The sequence below is a fragment of the Parus major genome, chromosome 2 (genome assembly GCF_001522545.3).
Source record: "Parus major isolate Abel chromosome 2, Parus_major1.1, whole genome shotgun sequence".
In the NCBI taxonomy this organism is placed as follows: domain Eukaryota; kingdom Metazoa; phylum Chordata; class Aves; order Passeriformes; family Paridae; genus Parus; species Parus major.
In genome coordinates this window covers 117675572-117695439 of record NC_031769.1, presented here as the reverse complement: position 1 = coordinate 117695439, position 19868 = coordinate 117675572, and the positions used below count along the sequence as shown (strand labels likewise).

At 36.2% G+C, this 19868-nt stretch overlaps 1 protein-coding gene across 2 annotated transcripts in view; it reads right to left on the bottom strand.

Annotated features, from left to right (window-relative positions):
• Positions 1 to 19868, bottom strand: part of C2H8orf34 (chromosome 2 C8orf34 homolog) — a 148077-nt gene that overhangs the window by 77968 nt on the left and 50241 nt on the right. For both annotated transcript variants that reach the window (XM_015618613.3, XM_033512288.1), the window contains 2 exons: positions 16860 to 17029; positions 12864 to 13030 (listed from right to left, as the gene is read on the bottom strand). In XM_015618613.3, the coding sequence (XP_015474099.1) occupies positions 12864 to 13030; positions 16860 to 17029 (337 nt within the window). The remainder of the gene's footprint in view (positions 1 to 12863; positions 13031 to 16859; positions 17030 to 19868) is intronic.

Sequence of the window (19868 nt, the reverse complement as noted above, 5' to 3'; positions counted from 1 at the left end):
TTTTAAAAAAATCTAAATAAATGAATATAAGCCCTAGCAATATTAGAACAACATTAATGAAGTTTGAAGACAACATAAAATGAAGCAGAGGCTCCAAAGTATCCTGACCAGGCCGTGCAGTAGTAGAAAGGGACTAGATATTTCTGCCTCTGGCTCCCACATGCTTTTCCTAGCACTAGTCTTACCTAGTTCTGTAGCTTCCTCTCACTTCCCCAGATGTGAATGCTGTAGTTTCTCTGCAGACTGCAGCAGTGAGCAGTGTGACTCTGCATCTCTGTAAGATACTACTAAGACCTCATCTCTCACCTGTTCAATAACCAGGACTGCTTTGTGTGGGCCACCATAACACCTCATTTAAATTTATTATATTCATTGCATTTTAATTAACACTGCCTTCTCACCCACGTCATGGTCTAATGCACAATCCATAGTCTCTGTCAGAGATTTTGGAGACATGAGGGTGCTGCTGATCGTCTACAGAGATTCAATCTGCCTTCATGCGTGTTTTTGTGATGCTTCCTTGCACCAAATATACCTCTGTTTTATCACCTTGTACACTACCAGATAAAGTTTCCAGTTGTACCAAAAATTTATTCACTCTATTGACTATTCACTTTTTTTTAATTTTTCATTAGGATTGTTCTATGTGGAGTCGGTTGGTTAATACTAAACTTTCATCTAACCTGAAGGAACTGTTTCTTTCTTCTATTGAAATATGGGTTTCTATCACACAGCCTGGGATGCCTCCAGCTTTTGCCCAAAGGACTCATTTTTCCATCTACCTTGTCATTCTCCTATTCCACCAAAAAACTATCTCTTAGGTGTTTTTTCAGAGTTAAATGGGAAAAAATTATTACTTCTACTAACTTTTACTCATAGCATTTCACCTCCTCATTTTAACTTCCTGTTACTGCCCTCACAGCTGCTAAGCTACTTATCAACCTTTAAAGCCTGCTACCATCTTTTAAAATTACTTGCTCTGAAGAGAAAGCAAAAACTGGAAGCCATTCACTACCACTTATTTAGATCATTTCAGGCAGGCATTTCAGTCCACTTCAAAGGCTCAGGAAAGGTAAACAATGATAATGGGCTGTAATTACTTGTCTAGGTCATTTTATATTAACTTTCTATCTGTATCATTTTAACTATTTTGGCGTATCAATTTCTAAAATGTAGCACAAAAATATATTTACTTCTAAGTGCTTAACACTTCAACTCTCTCACCTGGTTTTCCTCCTAAGCAAAATCAACATTTTTTTACCCCCATGGTTCTGGAAATAACCATGAGGCTTGACAGAGTTTCAGCAATACTGAGGGCTCATACAATTCTCATCAGTAAATGAATGTCCCTTCTGGATGACTGAACTGGTAATCAGCTACTGTTTAGTTAGAAATGCAGACTGTACTACTAATACTTTTTATCATATTTGAAACTGCCTTTTTATGTTAAGTAATACAGATGTGAGAGGAATAAGGAAATGCAGCAACCATTAATCTGATTTGCATGACAGATATAATTCTTATACAGGTTATCTAAACAATCTAATATTTTAAACCCCTCTGCATGTCTTCTAATCACACATCATCCTATTTCATTAGCTATCTTACTTTCCCTCTGAAGCCTAGATACAATCACTTTGTCTCAGTCTGTGTGTTTTGTTTGGTAAAACATTTATTTGCACAGTAGTTTACTCAGATATAGATAAACATTAAGTTTCTAATGATCTCATTTTGAGTACATTACAAACAGAGTACAGTAAAATTACATGTCATGACCGTCTCTACACTGGCAATGCACTGAATTGTTCAGGCTCAGAGGGGCCTCAGGATGTCTAGGGCTCCCTGTCCTGCTCAAAGTAGCATCATCCAAGATGCTTAGGGTTTTACCCAACTGAGTCTTGAAAACAAGGTTAGAGACTCCACAACCTCCCTGGGCAATCTGTTTCAGCAGTTCAGTATCCATACACTGATTTTTTTTTCCCTTTATATTTAATCAGAATTTTGCCTGTATCAATTTCTGCCCAGTGTCACTCACTCTACTGCTGTGCACCTCGGTAAAGGGTGTGGCTCCTCTCAGCTTCAACCCATAGATAGGATTCCTTTATAAATACTCGACAGTCTTAAAAGGGATGTCTCCTGCTTCTAGCTGCTAGACTTGCTGCAGGATAACTTACTCAATCTCTTTCTTATCACAATTTATAGCCTGTACTTAATTTTTTTCTTTTTTTGGTCTTAAAGTATTGTATGAAAACACAAGCTGTAAGAACAAGTGAATGTGAAAGGCATGAAAAAAGCAGCACCTCTTCTTCTTTACTATCTGCCTATCTCAAAACTGTAATACCCCATCACATCAAAGTGCATAGATCTGCTGCAGAAGTTGAAGCTTCAGGAAACATGAACTTCCCATTTGACCCACATTGCAGTTCATGAGGTTCTGCCATTAAAAAAAAATAAATTAAACAGTCTCAAGGAAAGAGAAAGATAAGGCTCTATTTTTCTATTTGTCCTCCTAACTGTACTATCACTTCTTTAAATCACTTCCTCTTATTTCATTATTTTACTCTTAGTAGACTACGTTACACATACATGAGATATCAGATGTTCATTGTTATTTCTGCTGGGAATACTAGTTATTCTGAAATATCCCACTTCTGAAGAAGAATGTGTTACTAAAGCTGCAATATTATTCTCCCACCCTGTTACAGTACTTGTCAACTCCAATTTCATTTTGTTAGGTTTCACACTAAAAAATGGCAGTTTTACAGTCTGAAAAAAGGTCTTACAATCCAATTACTTCTCAATAAAATCATACACCTAATTTTCAGTGTCTCTCATACTTACAAATCCACATGGCAAATCTGTGAATCTAAGCCCAAATAATTAACTACACATTAACAACTAAGTGATCAGTTTTCTGTATCTTCTAACAATGGTAGTGTCCAGTATAACATAGACATTTCAGTCTGATTTCCAAAGTAACAAACTCACAACCAGCACTCCCTAATTACCTCCTGCAATTCGGAAACTTGTCAGAGTTTGTCAGTATCTTTTGAATAGTCCTTCTATTAATTCTGCATCAATAAACCATAGTGACAATTGTGAATTATACCAGTTGCTAAACTGGATGTCAAGTCTCAGCACATGCTAGCCTTACAAGCCAAAATTAAAAGACTTTTAGTAACCAGTTGTATATAAAATGTACTGAGTACATAGAAATCAATGCTATATTCCACATCAAAAGACATTTTTTTGAGAGAAGGAGAGACAAATGACAGCAATTAGATACCTGATTTCTCATTACTATGATGGCACGCATTAAATCCTACCCACAGCCTCATTCTAGCACTACCAGAGTTGGGACCAGCTCCATTAAATACTCTGCCAGAAACTGAAACAAATTTAACTGACCTACTCAGACACAGAAAGATGTAGAAAACAGTAAAGTCTGAAGAAGTGACTCTTCCTACTGCCACTGAGTGTTCTGAGCTGCTTGGGCCTTGCACTATTTTGAGTACAGCTATGTATTTGAACCACACATTTAGCTTTCATGATTTAGCTTTCACTTTTAAGTTAGAAATTGAAACATATTGAGCCTTTTCAGGGTTTGTCACCTAAATGCTGACTCTTATCTTTAAGACTAGCACACAGTTCTGTGATTCTCAATTTCTGTAATAAGTTGAGGATATTATTTCTCAAAATAATCTTTTGTTCCCTTCCAGAATCTATTCATACATGGTAGCTGTAGTTCTCATATAAGTGATATCTATCTACATTGAGATGTAACAATAAACCTTCTCCTCTCTTTCTCCTTTTCTTTAATGGCAGAGGAAGGAACATCATGAGCCCTCAGCTTAATATATAATTTTTTAGTTTCTCCCAAAATTCTCCTAAAAGAGTCACTGTGCTCCACATAAAAAGCATATAAGCTCATGTCTTGACAAGTGCCAACACAGTTCCACTAAATCATGTGAAATTAAGCTTCTAATGTTAGGAAGCAGCAAAAATTATAGGTTTTGATTATGAATGCTTTCTGGTGATCATTTTGCATGGCATACATTATCAGTTCTGGAAACACACTAAATAATTTCAAATCTAACTCTTAACAGAAGCCATTAATATAAAATAACATCAGTGGAGAAGCAGTAATAAAAATATACTTTAATATACTAGTTAGGAATAAACCACAAATAACCTATGTCTCAAACACATTTGGAGTGCCAAACTCAATGACCAAAACCAAATAAAAGAGAAAACCAAAAGCAAATACAGTATAGAATATAGGGAAACAATACATGATAATACTTACATAAGTAGACAAGATATTCATAGTATTACAACAGAACTGTCTTCCTTTTGGGTGCATCAGATTCAACAAATAGTCTTTTTCAGAAATTTCATGTACTTTCCCCCAAATGTACCAGAATGCAAGACATCTATATTCATTCAGAAATGTAAATAAATCCCCATTTTCTGCAAATGGCATTAAATTACAGTTTCAACAATTGTAAAGGCATCATCAAGTAATTAATGCATCAGAAAAACCGAATATGAATTGTTGAAAAAGGTGCTGCAGCGTTCTGCAGCACATGGCAATGGAATCAGTTTTTCTACATGGATTTCCGACACCTTCCTCTCAATAAATTCTCGTTTAGAAAGATGGACAAAAAAGCACATTTTCAAGTATTTCATTCATAGTTTTGGCTTGCTTCATTTTGTTTCAATTCTTACTTTGTGTTGTTACATATGCCAAATTTTGTCCATTATTATGAACTGCACTATGATTCAGGTTGCAAAACCTAAGAAATACTCTTGCAAAAAAAAAAAATTATTTGGGTTTTTCTTTTTTTTGGAATTTATGTGTGATTATATATATATATATATATATACACACATATAAAAGTAGATCTCTATGGCCAACCATGAAAGCCCTGCTAAATTTGTACTTCACTGAATTTTCTTGCTGGCAGTAATTATCTTATACAAACCAAATTATCTGTATGTAAAATAAAGGACAATTATTCACAGAAGTTGATACTTTAGCAATTCAGAAAAACATGACACTAATCAGCCACATCTTAACAAGAAAAACATATTTAAGCTCTGCTGTGTTTGGATATAATTTCTTGCCTTCACACCCTTGTCTCACAATATAAGTTAAATTCACAAATGTCTCTTTGAATAAACCCTCTATCTATGACTTGGATGAACAACCCCCCTTCGATGAAGCAGTTCAAACACTAGCTTTATGGGGTTGTGATACCCAAAATCCAGTAATCATAGTAACTCTCTCTCTGCTGACACCTCCCTGAATTGACTGGAAAACTCAATCCTGCTCTCCCAGCACAAAAACAGTGATTTCAAATGTCTTTAACTGAATAGTAAAGAACCCTCACCAGAGCTCAAAGGGTTCCCCTGGTCTCTTCTGAATCTCCAAGTGAAGAAATTCTGTAATTTCTTACTAAATTACAAGTCTGACTGTTGTAACTGATTTTTTACTTGCTTTCTTTCCCTGCATGCCCCAGAAAAGAGAATGCAATTGCTCAGGAGCTGGCAGCAGTTTAGCACACAGACTAGTCAATCAAGCCGGCCAGATCTCCCCACCCAGCTTGTGGACTCCAACATTCACATCTTGAGCTTCAGTGTAAGCTAAAGAATATTTGTTGAGTATATCAAGATGTAAGTGCCAATTGCTAATACTGGAGAGTCAGCACCCTGACTAAAACAGATCCAGGCACAAAAGTAATTACATCCATTGCTGGATTTCCTTAGATATATTGCCATAGAATGATTTCCCCAGTATGCCTAAAATAACCTGAGTGTCCTAAAGAAGTACAAAGTAGTTTGGACATCAATTTATCCAGCATCCCAATTTTACGGATGATACAAGACCAGGACAAGTACATAAAGATACTATATCAATATGCAAATGTGAGAGGTTAGTAAATGTGTCACACATCTACAAGACCAGCCAGAAGGATCTGGTGAAGAACAGATCTGTTAGCCTGATCTTGGTGCCAGGGAAGGTCATGGAGCAGATCATCTCGAGTGCCACCACACAGCACATGAAGGAAAACCTCAAGTCCATGGGGATCAGGCTCACCCAGAATGTTTTTATGAACAACAGTGTGTGCTTGACCAACATGATGTCCTTCCACAACAAGGTGACCTAGTTACTGAACAACAGAAATTATGTGGATGGTGTCGCCCTGGACTTCAGTAACTGACAACACTTAGTATTCTCCTGAAGAAACTGGCTGCTCACAGTTTGGGTAGGTACACTTGTTCATTGAATAAAAAACTGGCTGAATGACTGGGCCAGAGAAAGGTGGAGAATGGAATTACAACCAGCTGGTGCCTAGTCACAAGTGGTGCTCCCCAGGGCTCAATACTGGGGCCAGCCCTGTTTAATACCTTTAGCAATAATCTGGATGAAGGGATCAAGGGCACCCTCAGTCAGTTTGCAGATGACAGCAAATTGGGCAGGAATGTTGTTCTGCCAAAGGAAGGCCCCGCAGAGGGATCTGGACAGACTGGATTGATGACCAAAGGCCAGTGGTATGTATGGAGTTCAACAAAGCAAAGGACTGGGTGCTGCTTTGCAGTCACAACCACCCCACTCAATGCTACAAGCTGGGGCAGTGTGGCTGGAAAGTTGCCCAGTGAAAAAGGGCCTGGGAGTTAAGTTTGATAGACTGAACATGAAACAGCCGTGTGCCCAAGAAGGCTAACGGCATGCTGGCTTGGATCAAGAATAGCACAGTTGGAAAGAGCAGGGCAGTGATTCTCCCTCTGCACTCAGCACTGGTGATGCCAACCTCGCATCCTGTGTTCAGGACCCCTCACTAAAATAAAGACATTGAGGTGCTGGAACATATCCAGAAAAGGGCATGTGAAGGGTCTGGTGTATAAGTCTAATGAGGAGTAGCTGAGGGAGATGGAGTTGTTTAGCCTGGAGAAAAGGAGGCTCAGGGTGACCTGATCACTGGTACAACTCCATGAAAGGATGCTGTGGCCAGGTGGGGGTTAGGCTCTTCTGCCACATAGCAAGTGACAGGACAACGATCCAAGTCAGCCAGGTGATGTTTAAATTGGATATTAAGAAAAATTTCTTCATGAAAGGTTTGTCAAGCATTGAAACAAGATGCCCAGGGAAGTGGCTGAGATGTGCAGATGTGGTGCATAGGACATAGTTTAGTAGTGGACTTTCTCCACTGTTTCGGTAGAGGTTTAAGATAAAAAAAAAGTGTTACGATGTGTTAACAGATCCTATGCAGTAGTTAACTCTGCAGCAGCACTGCAAAGGGTACCCAGGAAGCTTTGGTTTATTTTACAAATTATAAATTAATTATATTTTAGGCTTCTGTACATCATTAAATTCAGTACACATCTATTCCTTGATAATTAATCATTCCTTTGAAGCTTTTTTTATTAGCTCATGTAACTCATTTCAACTCAAGAGAAGCTAGTATCTCTAGCTATAATTTGTTTTCTTTCTCTGCTTTCCCTATAGTAATATGAAGCGCAATCAACCTCATTTTCAATCCATTTTATGCTTATCTAACCAGCAGTTGCAACAAGTGTTGCAATATGTGACTAATTAGTTTAATAATTTATTCTAACATTACAAACACAGTCTTAACCAAACCATAGAACTTAGCTTACTGGAAGTTATTATGAGTAAAAATTCTCTTTAAACATCAAAGACCTCTAGTAAAGGCATAGTATAGTAAAATGCAAAAGCAGGATTCTATTAGGACTTTAAACACAAAACCCCTCTTCTCTGACTAGCAATTTAAAGCTTTGCCTGTTCTCAGATCAACAAAGATATTCCCACAGATGTTTCTGTCTCTTAGCAAAGGACCACAAAATGAAGTGAAATCAATGAACTCCATGAATGACATTAAACAGACCAGTACATTTCTCTTGCTCAGTGACTTTATATATTTCCAGACAAAAAAGTCTGAATATGGTATTTGCTGAACTTTTACCTCAGAAAGATATTTAAACCCACACCTGATGGAGCCTGAGTGCTCTTCTAGAGGACATCTGTTAAACACACACCAGCGCACTGTATCTGCCACTGAAAACTTTGCAGTGTACAGCACAGCCAGCCTCTACATGCAGAAAAGGCTCCTGTCTCCCAGAGGTGTCATTTTCTGTGCATTCCCTACACAGCACACACCCATTGGTAGTTCTGCTGATTTTCCAATAGTTTCCAAAAACGGAAGACTCAGTGAAAGGGAACATTAGGAACAATTCATATGTCTTTCTCCCACACTATCATTCTACTTAAATCACAACAAAACTGGCTACAAGCCAGAAAACTCTTCTGAAGGTGAACTACAATTCGGATTATCTTTCCTAGGGCTTTGTGGTCTCTTTCCTGAAAAATTATGTATTCTAGTCACATAGTGGAGAAAGTTTTGTTCATCTGGGAAAGTGAACAAAAAGGAACAACTGTTTGCTAGTATTAGTATAATTAATCATGCCTAAGAGTCAGTTTCCTGCATGTTGTCAAGAACCTTCAGGAACCAAGGAAATCAGGAACGTCTGTTAAACCAAAGGAAATGTACTGAAAACACTGCAGATTGAACACCCTATCAATTAGGGGCTCAGAGGCTCAATAGAAAAGCAATATAGATATTTAAGGGGTAGACTACCAGACACTGAGCTACAGTCATCCTTCAGGCAAATGCAATCTCCACTATATTCTATTTATCTCCTTGTGTTATAAAATGTAAATATATCAACAAACAACATTTCAAGGGTGTTAAAATGATTAAATACTTAACATTTGAAAGCTCTTATAGAAAAAAGAAATTCTAAAGATTAGAAGAAGAGTTATTAAAGCAAAGAGAACACATCAGGTATCTTCCAAAGCAATAATCAAAAAGTTTATTACTAATTGAAGTGCATTTCTATCTTCAGCGATTCTGGTTTATTACTGTATAGAAGGAATTACACATAATAAACATGAAGCAATCAATCACTGAACTTTCACTTAAGACTTATAGATTATGGAAAAAAAAGCATTTTTGTGAAACCAGCTCCAAAGAAAAGAAGAGATGGTTTTACAAGTCCTGATGCTCCAAACTCTAAATATAAGATTCTTTGTATTGAAATCAGTGAGGCTCTTCAGAATCATACAGACTGGTATATGCATCAATTGCAGGAAATCAGCTTCAGTTATCACCACCTTTCACTTCAACCATAGTTGTGTGAGTGAGCTTCCTGGGTACCCTTTGCAGTGGTGCCACAGAGTTAACCACTGCATAGGATCTGTTAACACATCGTAACACTTTTGGTACTGTGAACATACAGGAAGATTGTGCAAAACCAAGAAATTGCTACTTGAGCATTATGACTCAATATCTTGGAATCATGGAATCATTTAGGCTGGGAAAGACCATTACGATCATCAAGTTCAACCATTGCCCTACCACTGCCAAGTCCACCACTAAACCTTGAGTGCCACATCTACACATCTTTTAAATCCCTCCAGGGCTGGTGACAGTCATTTCCTTGGGCAGCCTGTTGAAATACTTGACAAACTTTTCCATGAAGAAACATTTCCTAATATTTAACCTAAATCTCCACTGGCATGACTTGTGGCCTTGTCCTATCACTTGTTACATGGGAGAAGACAGAAAACTCCACATGGCCTCCTTTCAGAAAGTTAGAGAGTGCAATAAGATCTCTGAGCCTCCTTTTCTCCAGGCTAAACAACCCTTGTTCCGTGAGCTGCTCCTCACAGGACTTGTTCTCTATACCATTATGGTGTAAAACACAGAATGTCTTTCTCATCTTCCTTACTTGCAAAAACTTTAAGAATGTATATCTAAGTCCAAGTATGCTACAAAAATCCTTTTACTATGTGTATGTTTATGCACAGCAATACACTTAATATTCTGATGCTTAGTCAAAGAATTGATTCTTTCAATACCAAACGAGTCATGCTTTGGTGACTGTATAATCACTAGTTACAGCAATTTCAGGGAAAATAACAGTTCAGTCCTCTCCAATGTAAATCAGTGAGATATCAGTGAGGGAATAACATCCTTTCAAAGTCTCAGTGGACTTCAGCCAAATGTGAGAGACAGTTTAAGCCCAAATGTCATAGAACTCCAAAATGGCTGCTGAATTTCTCAAAGAACTACATCAGCTCCTGGTTAGATTTACAAAACACAATACTTGGCATTAGGATGTGTAAAAAAACCAGTCCCTTGATATAATTTTGTCCCAAACATCAACTGCAGGAACCTTTAACATTTACAAACACATGTGAATTAACAGTTACAGTTCTCAGCTTTTTCAAGTCAAGAAGGTCCTTTCCACTATGTTATCTGTCACTAATCTATTTCAGCCACCTTAAAAAGTCAGCATGGGAACAGCCCTCCTATGCATCTTATCTTACATATAAAAAGTGATAACTGAAATCAGAATATAGCCCTGTAACGTTCTTTTTCTTCTTTGCACATACATTTCTTTTTAAATGGATAACAATGTAATAGTTTCTTTTATTCAGCATATGAAAGAATTCTAGCTAAAACCTTCATTGACTCACCTAGGAGATGGAGGTTTTTTTTAGAGGAAAATATGCAAAAAGTCAGCTTCATGCTTTTAATATCTAAATAAATCAACCAAACTCTGGAAAAGGTTCACTTGACACACCTAAAGATGGATGTTTGTATTCTGCATTTTACATATAGTGCACACTTTAAACTATCTGCTATGAATAGTAGAACTGGTTTCCCAGAATCCTGACTTAGGAGCAAGAAATTTTGTAATTTTTTAAGAAAGAGCTGAATAAACAAATAATACTGAACTCTGGAGAGAATGAATCAAAAAGCTATATGCAACAATGCCATGCACTTCAGTGATGGCAGAAAGCCATGATTTGAAATTAGTTATACTGCATATAAGTTGTGTAAAAAGCATCAAAGCAGTTCATTGATCAATGTGGTACATAACAAAAAATCACAGTATCAAACAGTTACTGACCTGGAAAATATAGCAATGAAAAATACCTATATGTGCTCTTAGAAACTAAATTCTTTATGTTGCCTTCAAAGGAAAACTAAAACATCCTTGCCATGTAACACAGCCTCAAATTTTGACCAGTTATATCAAATATAACACACATACTGTCAGCAAATTACAAAATGAGAATTAAAATAAAAGCCAGTTTCTCAGAAGCATAGCACTTTAAATACTAAGATGTGCATAATGAACATTCTCTCAATGGTTGTTACTATAACATGGTAATATAACCACTATAAACATGGCTTCTCCTCAAATATATCAGGATTTTGCCTCAGAATCTCACATGAATTTTTATAAAAACCTACCCAAACTGTAGGTCCTGTTTGTCAACTTAGTTTTAAGTTGATTTTGTATATAAACTTAGACAGTTTTGATGAACTGCAGGATAGAAAAATATTCCAGGTTTTGTACGTCACAAAACTAGAATGAATTCTTACAATCAAGTACTCATGAAAAAAACTGCAAAACACTAGTTTGTACATAGATCATTTTCTACCCAAATGTCAAGACACTAGAAAATTCCTTTATACAGTCTTCTTGGTTCCAAATACTTTCAGGGATTCAAGTGTCTGGAAGAAAAGACTTGTACATCTATTGGATATATTTTGCTCACTATCTGCACAGAAATTAACAAAAAATCTATCCTGTATGACATAAACAATGAGTGACCCAGGCCATTCTCTTATTTCTTGTAAAAAAAATAAATATGCATGCATCAAACTTAAAACTACTGGAAAAGAAAAGGAAATTTTTTATTAATTCACAATAAATTAAGCAAATTTTTCAGGTTTTTTTACCATGTGCATGGTCAAGCACTGGAACAGGCTGCCCAGAGATGCTGCAGAATTTCCATCTTTGCAGAGAATGAAAAAGTCAAAATCCACTCAGAAGAACCTGCTATGGCTGATTTTTTTGAGCAAAAGGTTGGGCTAGATACTTCCAGCAGTCCCTTCCAACCTCAACTATTCTGTGTTTCTTACTATAGTTAGGATGCAACAGAAATACAGAAAGCAAAAATAGCAGCGTGTGCTTTACTGATTTTAAGATTAAGCTCCAACCTGAAAAAAAAATCATGCCATAATTCATAAATTCAGAAAGCTTAGTTATTCTGAGATTGTGAGTTTCCCATGCTTTGATCAACTATTAAGTTCAATAGAACAGAAATTGTGAACAAATATTGAAACCCATGGCTGCCTTTTAAGCATCATACACTGAACTCTGAAAAATAGCAGAAAAGGAATTATTAAGTACAATTAGAACTATTATTAATTAAATACAATCATTAATTCCAGGAAAGGGAGCCAGAAGCAAGCATCAAGTCTTCTAGAGCGTAATTTAAGATTTAAGATACAATACAGTCTAGTGGAAAATTACAATCAACTCCTCTGAAGAGGGTACAAATTCACATTACATAAGTTTTGTGTAGCTAGTAAGTAAAAAAAATCTATTGAAGTTGAAACTGTGATACAGCTAACAAAAAGAAGAACCAGATGAAAGACAGCGAAGCTGATTCTATTCCTTGTACAGAAATACATTCTGCAAGTAGACCCTGGGAGGGATTTATGTAGGAAACCAAATTAATTACTTTAAGCACCTGAGGCGTTTGATTTCATGGAATTTGGATGCAGCTGGGAGTTTATTCACACACATTTATGGTCTTCCTTACATTTCTCCTGAAATTTTCATGTTAAGCCCTACTGAAACTTCACACAGCTGCTGAATACTTTAGCTTCAAACATAGGCAGCAGTTTCTGACTAATCTATGTTTGATTTTTTATAATAAAAAAATTCAGAAAATACATATAATTTTTTGCAGTTACCCAGTAGTTCCATTGCATCGTCTTCATTGTCAATGTCTTCTTCGGTTACAGATGGAGCTGTACTTTGTGCAGAATCAAAGGAGTCCTGAGAAAGCATGGCAGCCAGCAGTTTCTTATGTTGCTGCTGTTGATGTTTCAATCCTTTGGTCTTTGGCTCCATTTTTAAGCTGTGAGGGAGGAAAGCACAACTTTCTCTTACTGGTGCTCTCTTCAAAATACATCACTCATTCCCAGATCACTGGATGTCCTAAGACATTTTGTGTTTTCAGTTTCTAAAGTTTTGATTAAATTTGGCAAATTTCCCATTGCCTTTATGTGCACTAATCAAGTCTAAGTTAGCTACATGTACAGAACAACATGTCAATTAGTAATCAGTAAGGCATTGATACATAACAAAAAGTTGACAACAAAGACCTGCTCCCTTGAGTGGTTTTGATACCATTACCCCACAGGATTAAGGGGATTAATTGTTATATTTATAACAATTTTCCTGATTTGCAGAGCTGTGTCTCTGACCTAAACAACAGAGAACTGGAATTGCACAGATGTTAGAAGGGCCTAAGGCAGGACTTGCTACAGTTTGCCATTTCTGATTCCTTACTGTATCAACATAAAACAGTCAGAAGTTTGGTGCCCCACATGAGCGTACCACCCCCACCTCAGTCCTAACTGTCATTACAGTCTGTTGCAGGAAGGCAGAATTGTTGCAAATGTATGATTTTTAGTGTAATCAACAATTGTTCATTTCTCCGACAAAGATAAACACTAACAAGATAAAGTGCACCTTGGAGATGAAGAACAGGTTTTGAGTTTAGGACATCAGGTTATGGATGGGGCCTCTGCAAGCTCAAATTCATTTCACACTCTAAGAGACAGGAGTATCATAATAAAAACCACTCAAATTCCCCATTCTGTACATACATTATCCCTGGAGGATGATTTCCAAGAGCCTTGCATCTTCTCAGAATTCCTCCAAGAAATTTTTCATATAGAAAAGTGTTATCAGTGACTTGGAAATGAGTTTAATCGTATTTTCACGGAGTTCAAATTTCCAAAAGATGAGCTCGGTACCAGCAGGATTGCCACCAGCACTTTCCTACGGTTTCTTATCATTAATACCTAGCCTTTCTTCCTTACAGCAGCAACAGACAGCAAAGCCAGTGACAAACACAATCTTTCCTCTGTAGCAGTCCAGAACATAAAGGACAAAAAGGTGACTCTTTGTCCATTTGAAAAGACATCACTAATACAGCGATCTCAGACTGGCTACATTGACTTTCCCAGTCAAAGCAATAATGACACCTGTCCTTTCAGTTGCTCTTTTTTTCCCCTTTTTTTGAGTTACTGGGCTGGGCTTTCAAATACGACATGTCTGCTTCTGTTGTGCATCATCACAGGAATGCATGTTTTTCAGGAGGAAATTGTGGTTCACACCACACCAATGGCATTTACTCTACCAATGTCAATGTCCAATCCTTTGGACATTTATATAGTTTCATAGATGTACCTTTTCCTTATGTTTAGTGACAGGTAAAACTAAACATACAACCTGGAAATAATGTAAGAATTACAGTTTTGACTTTCCAATTCTTATATTTTAACTGAGTATTATAATTATTTCTAAGAGTTTGCTGGCTTATCCCATAAATCCTGATAAACAGTGATCAATAACCTATCACTTTTTTATTAGAAGTGTTGCTAAATAAAATTTACCAATATAAAATTTGAAACATTGATGTGGATTTTTCAAACTGCCCTCTCTTTCATTTGCCAAAATGAAACTTATGTTTACAAAATGTAATTTAACTATTTAAGGCTACGTTAACTATGAAATAGATTAATGAAATATAGATGACATAGCCAAATTTCTTTACAACTAATAATGTCACTCTTTTGAGAGCAAAACATACTGTTCCCACTATTTTTAGATGTACTAGTTATTTGCTACATTAAAATGAAGTTATTATTATCCAGCACTTGCCTCATGCATTTGATGTGCGGTCAATTCCAAAATTCTGCCAATAGCACTTTAACACTAAATCAGACCTTGAAACAACTTCCAGTTATTAGTGAATTATTATTAAAATATTCAGATTAACCTTGATCAACATAGGTCTTTTAAACTTCCATATATTGTTGGCATCAATTTTAGTATCACTATTATCTTGAAGTTCTGCAACTTTATGATTCCTTTGCAAGACTGCAAACATGGTTTTCATAAATGCCATACAAAAGCTGATGAAATGCTAATGAATCAAAGAATTATCCCAGACATAAAATCAGTCATCCAAATGTAAATCCATATGCTGCATGTAGTTTAGCAGTTACTCATTTCCAGAAGATCAGTACTCCCACTTAGCAATACATATTTTTCAATAGGCCTTCAGCACTTACTGAACCTAAAAACAGAGATATCAGTACCCCACGAATCTTTCCTGGCTTCAAGTTCCCTATAGTCTCCTTGTTCACATACCAGGCAACATGATTTTGTCATGATACTCAACAAGATTCCTCAAATACTATTCTCAAAGACACTATTCACATTTTTAATTATAGCATTAGCTGTGAGGTTTCTCACAGCTTGTACCACTCTACAAAGAGAAAAATGTGCTGCTTTGCAATCTCTGTTGCTCAGAACTAGACCTCTGCTCCCTTCTGGAAATATGACAGAGATGCTTATTTCTTCTCTTTCCTATTGACAGAAGAGATACAATATCCCCAATTTGCTCTGAAGCATGGAACAGGTCTTTATTCAATGCCTTTATTGGACTGCTGAATAAGGAAAAAGAAAGTCAGGCCTACACAATCAAGGCTGCAGTGTCAGTTGCTGACTCCGTTATTTTCCCAGGAACTGCACTGGAGAGATGCAGAGTCTGAGTTTTGTTGGTTCCTGTCCAAGCTCTGGCTGAGGGATCATTACTACATGCTGCTACTTCTTTGAAACAGTAATACTCACAGTCACCCCACGACAATCTAATTAAATGAAGTACTCATGGATAACAAATATTCCCAAGATGTGAGGAAAGTTAATGAATGCAGTCTGTAAGAACACAGCTAGTGACACACTAGTTGCGGTGTGACCGGGATGTGAATTCCAATGTAGAAGGCACATGGAAGAGTATGAAGAAATACCTTAGACCTTTTCAAAGGGAAAGCAGAGTTTCTGCCTTCTAAAAAAAGGAAGAAAAAGGTGTCTGCTGCAGTCAAAGTACTAGTTATAACCTAGGTGATCTGCTGCAAGGCTAAGGGAGAAATGTAGGTGTTTAAGCCAATTAACAGAGGCAGTGCCAAAGATTTACACTTAAAAAGAAAGACATGAATCCTTTTAAAGCAAGGCTGTGAGTGTTTAACCTTCTGTGATAAACATATCTTTAAATCATGTCAAATGGGCTCCTTGTATTATAATCTCTTCCATGTATCTGAAGCACAAACTGTTTCAGTCAAGCACAATAAATCTTCAGAAATTATTTACTGCAGAGAACAAAATTGTATCTTTGAGAAAGACTTGATATTAACACCAAAAAGCTAAGATGTGAAATGAAAATGAATTTAGGAAGTCCTGTTAAAAATAACATATATACTGTTTCCCTTGTCTATCTCTCCCTTAAATTAGAAAATCAGATTTATCACTAAAGTGTCAGGAAGATTAATAAATAGCTGCTACCAGCCCTGGAAAGATGGGTATGGAGGGTATGAAGTATATGAATGAAGCTATACATCACAACATTATTACACAATGGACCCCAACCATGTCCAAATACACTTAACTTTTCACATGGGAATAAATCCAAAGGAATCCAAACAGTATTAAGTTAATCATATATAAAAGCATGAGAAGAAAAAAGTCACATATTAATAACTTCTATTTATTCTGCATGTGCCTACACTATGGCATGGGAATTCAAAAGCCGTGCACTCTGCCCTCGGAAATGAAAGTTTTGTAAGACAGCTCTGTTTCACAAAATATAATGATTCTAGGGCAGATCAAAAACCCACCTTCCTCCAGGACTGCTGCTATCCTCACTGTCCCACTGCTCATTTTTATTTCTTGGTATTGGTGGCTGCAGCATCTCAGCAGCCAGAGGGTCTGCATCATTCTCTTCACGGCCAATCCATTCTCCAATCACACGAGGTCTGAGAAGGGGGGTGTTAAAACCTGCTGTGTCCTGAAAATAAGTAAAAATAATAAAAAAAAAAGCAATGTACTATTCTCAGTCATAGATGTAAACAGAGAAAGAAAAGAAAAAAAATATTTAAAAAGTACAAAACCAACACATTGCAGTATCATTTCAGAGGACTACAAAATAGCCAGAAACAATAACAGACTAATGAAAAGTTCCCCGTTAACAAAATTCCAAAAAATAAATCTGTACCCTGATGCTCTGATGCCTCAAATCACTCATTTATTTTTTTAAATTGCAACTGAAAAAAATCACTTTTTTTTTAATAAATGCACAACTTGTAAAACCTTCAGTGTATCTGTTCTGCTAAGCAACATGAGGCCATTTGTATAACAAAAACCAACCAAAAGACTGTTGTAGATTAATAGCATTACTCTTATTTGAATTATGAATTAATGCAAAACTAATAAATACATCTGCATTTTGCATTTTAAAAACAACCCTGCTGGGCCTTACATAATGTATCTTTCTATTCTGAAAATGGTATTAACATTTGAATAAAATGCATTTCTGAAACTATTTTTAACCACTTGCTGGAGGACAATGAACTGGACAGGATTACAAGAAGCAAACAAAATGTAACTGACACATTCAAAACAAGAGCAATAACTTCCACCATCATATTAGGAATTTAGATTAAAGAAACAAATTGTCCTTAAATTGTATAAAAAAGCATGGTGATGTAGTCAATATCTCTGTTTTCAATTTTACTAGAATGATTGTAGATAAAGGGTCATGTATAACAGCACAGTCAAACTAAAAAACACACCTGTATATCAGAAAAAAAATTAAAATTTATGGGACAGGAATAATTATTTTTCTTTAATTAAATTGTTTATAGGCTACTAAAGGCATCAAACACAGTGTACCTAATTAGAAGAGATATATTCCTATCATTTAATGAGTGAAAATTATAGGAAAGCAAATCCTTGGCTGTTACCTAACTTAGTGCCTCAATAAATATTCCTGACATAAAAAAATGCTATCCAAACAAAAAGCACCTGGAAAAAGTGCAGCACACTGACTACATAGCCTAGAAACCATATTTTCTCTCCTTCCTAAAAACAAATCACTTTTGAAATCTCCTCCTAATTGAAACAGATACAGTAAAAGCAGTTTGAAGTAGAGGCCTCTACTGAAATGAAAGTAACAAAACAAAACAAAACAAACAAACAAAAAATAGCTGCAAAGTGCTTTCAATATAAATATATTTAACCTCCTCTGGCTAGATGCTGCAATTTTGCTGAGGACAAGAACCTCTATTTTGAGAGTCAAATGTAACCCAGGCTCTGGATCTGACTCATTCACCCTTGTTCTTTTGTTTTGCTTTCTGCAATGTGCCTGTGAGTGCTTTACTACACTCCACTCCCCATACATCTGCCCAGATTTCTTCATCACTTGACTAATTCAATTTTACACAATGCTTATTTTCTGCAAGGACCACTGAAAATTGAATCCAGATGTTTTAGGATACTTAACCACTGCTGTTGGGGTTTTTTTATGTACCCATAAATGTTTTGTGTGTCTATTTGGAGCCATGACATAGTCAGGTAATGTAGACTAGAGGACAGCCACCTCTGGAGGCTTGACAAGTGTAACTTGTCACAGGAGTCACAATTCTTGTGAGCTTAGAAAAAAGATTATCTCACTTCCCATAATGCCTTCATTACACAAGGTGCTTACATTAGTTTAAATATTAACGATCCAGCCCCTTTTGAGGTTTATTCCTGTTTTAGCTATTTTATCGCTTCTCTTTCTCCCTAGAATAATTTCTAATAATAAAAATGGTTCCTAGAACTAGTTAGTTAGAATAACTTGCACTGTCAATCTTTCTAAAAGCTTTCAGTCCCTTAAATAAAAATGCAAAGCACCTAAAAATTTGCCTATAAGTTTTTCCTGACACCACACACTGCAAAATCAACACATCAATAAGTAAAACAGGAATTCTGTGACTGTCCTTGCTATGCTAATTTCTTTCATAGGCATTTTAAGGATAAAGTAGCACTTTCATACTCAACAGAAATGTAATTTACATTACATAGTTGTGCTTTGCCTCACTGTATCATCTTGCTTTCCTTTTTGAATTGTGTTAGATTAGTACACTATGGTTTCAGTGACCTAATTTATTGTCCTCTTTTCAACTATATAAGCAGCCTCAGTGAAAACACTAAATGGAGAATCAGAAATAGCTCTTTCAGAATACCAGGATGTTTATTTGGCAGTCTATTTCAAAGACCGCAAAATATTGAAATTAAGTATTCTGTTCTCAAACAAGATTTTATAGTTTTGGTTATTTTTTTTCATATAAAGTTTAGAATCTTAATTGGTTTCCAATTTATGTTCACCCATAAATAACAGAAGAGATTAACAGTGGCATTAGTGTGCACAGAAATATTTTCACTACAGGTAGATATTTAATCAGCACTAAAACAAAGAAGACTATTTCATAGCGCAGCCCAGGTGTCATTCACTTATCCACATCAGTGACTACCAATTTCACATACTCAAACTTTCTTTATGTGGAGAAAAGGAAAAGAAGGGGAAGACTGACAGACAGCTGATTCTCCTCTTCACATTGGGCTGAGATGTGGTTGCTGGATGAAACTTCTACCTGAGAGCACAACATTTGTGTATCCATTTATTTATGCTTCACTTAAAAAGCTCAGTATTACTATTTTCAGATATGGAATTTGAGGGAATCTCCATTGTGAGAATTACTTTGGGATGAGAAGAAATTTGTTTATTTTTATGTCTTGAGAACAGTTGCTTCTTTTATTTTAATTGTAACCTGTTTTCATTTTAGAGTACTACTTTTAAGAAAGTA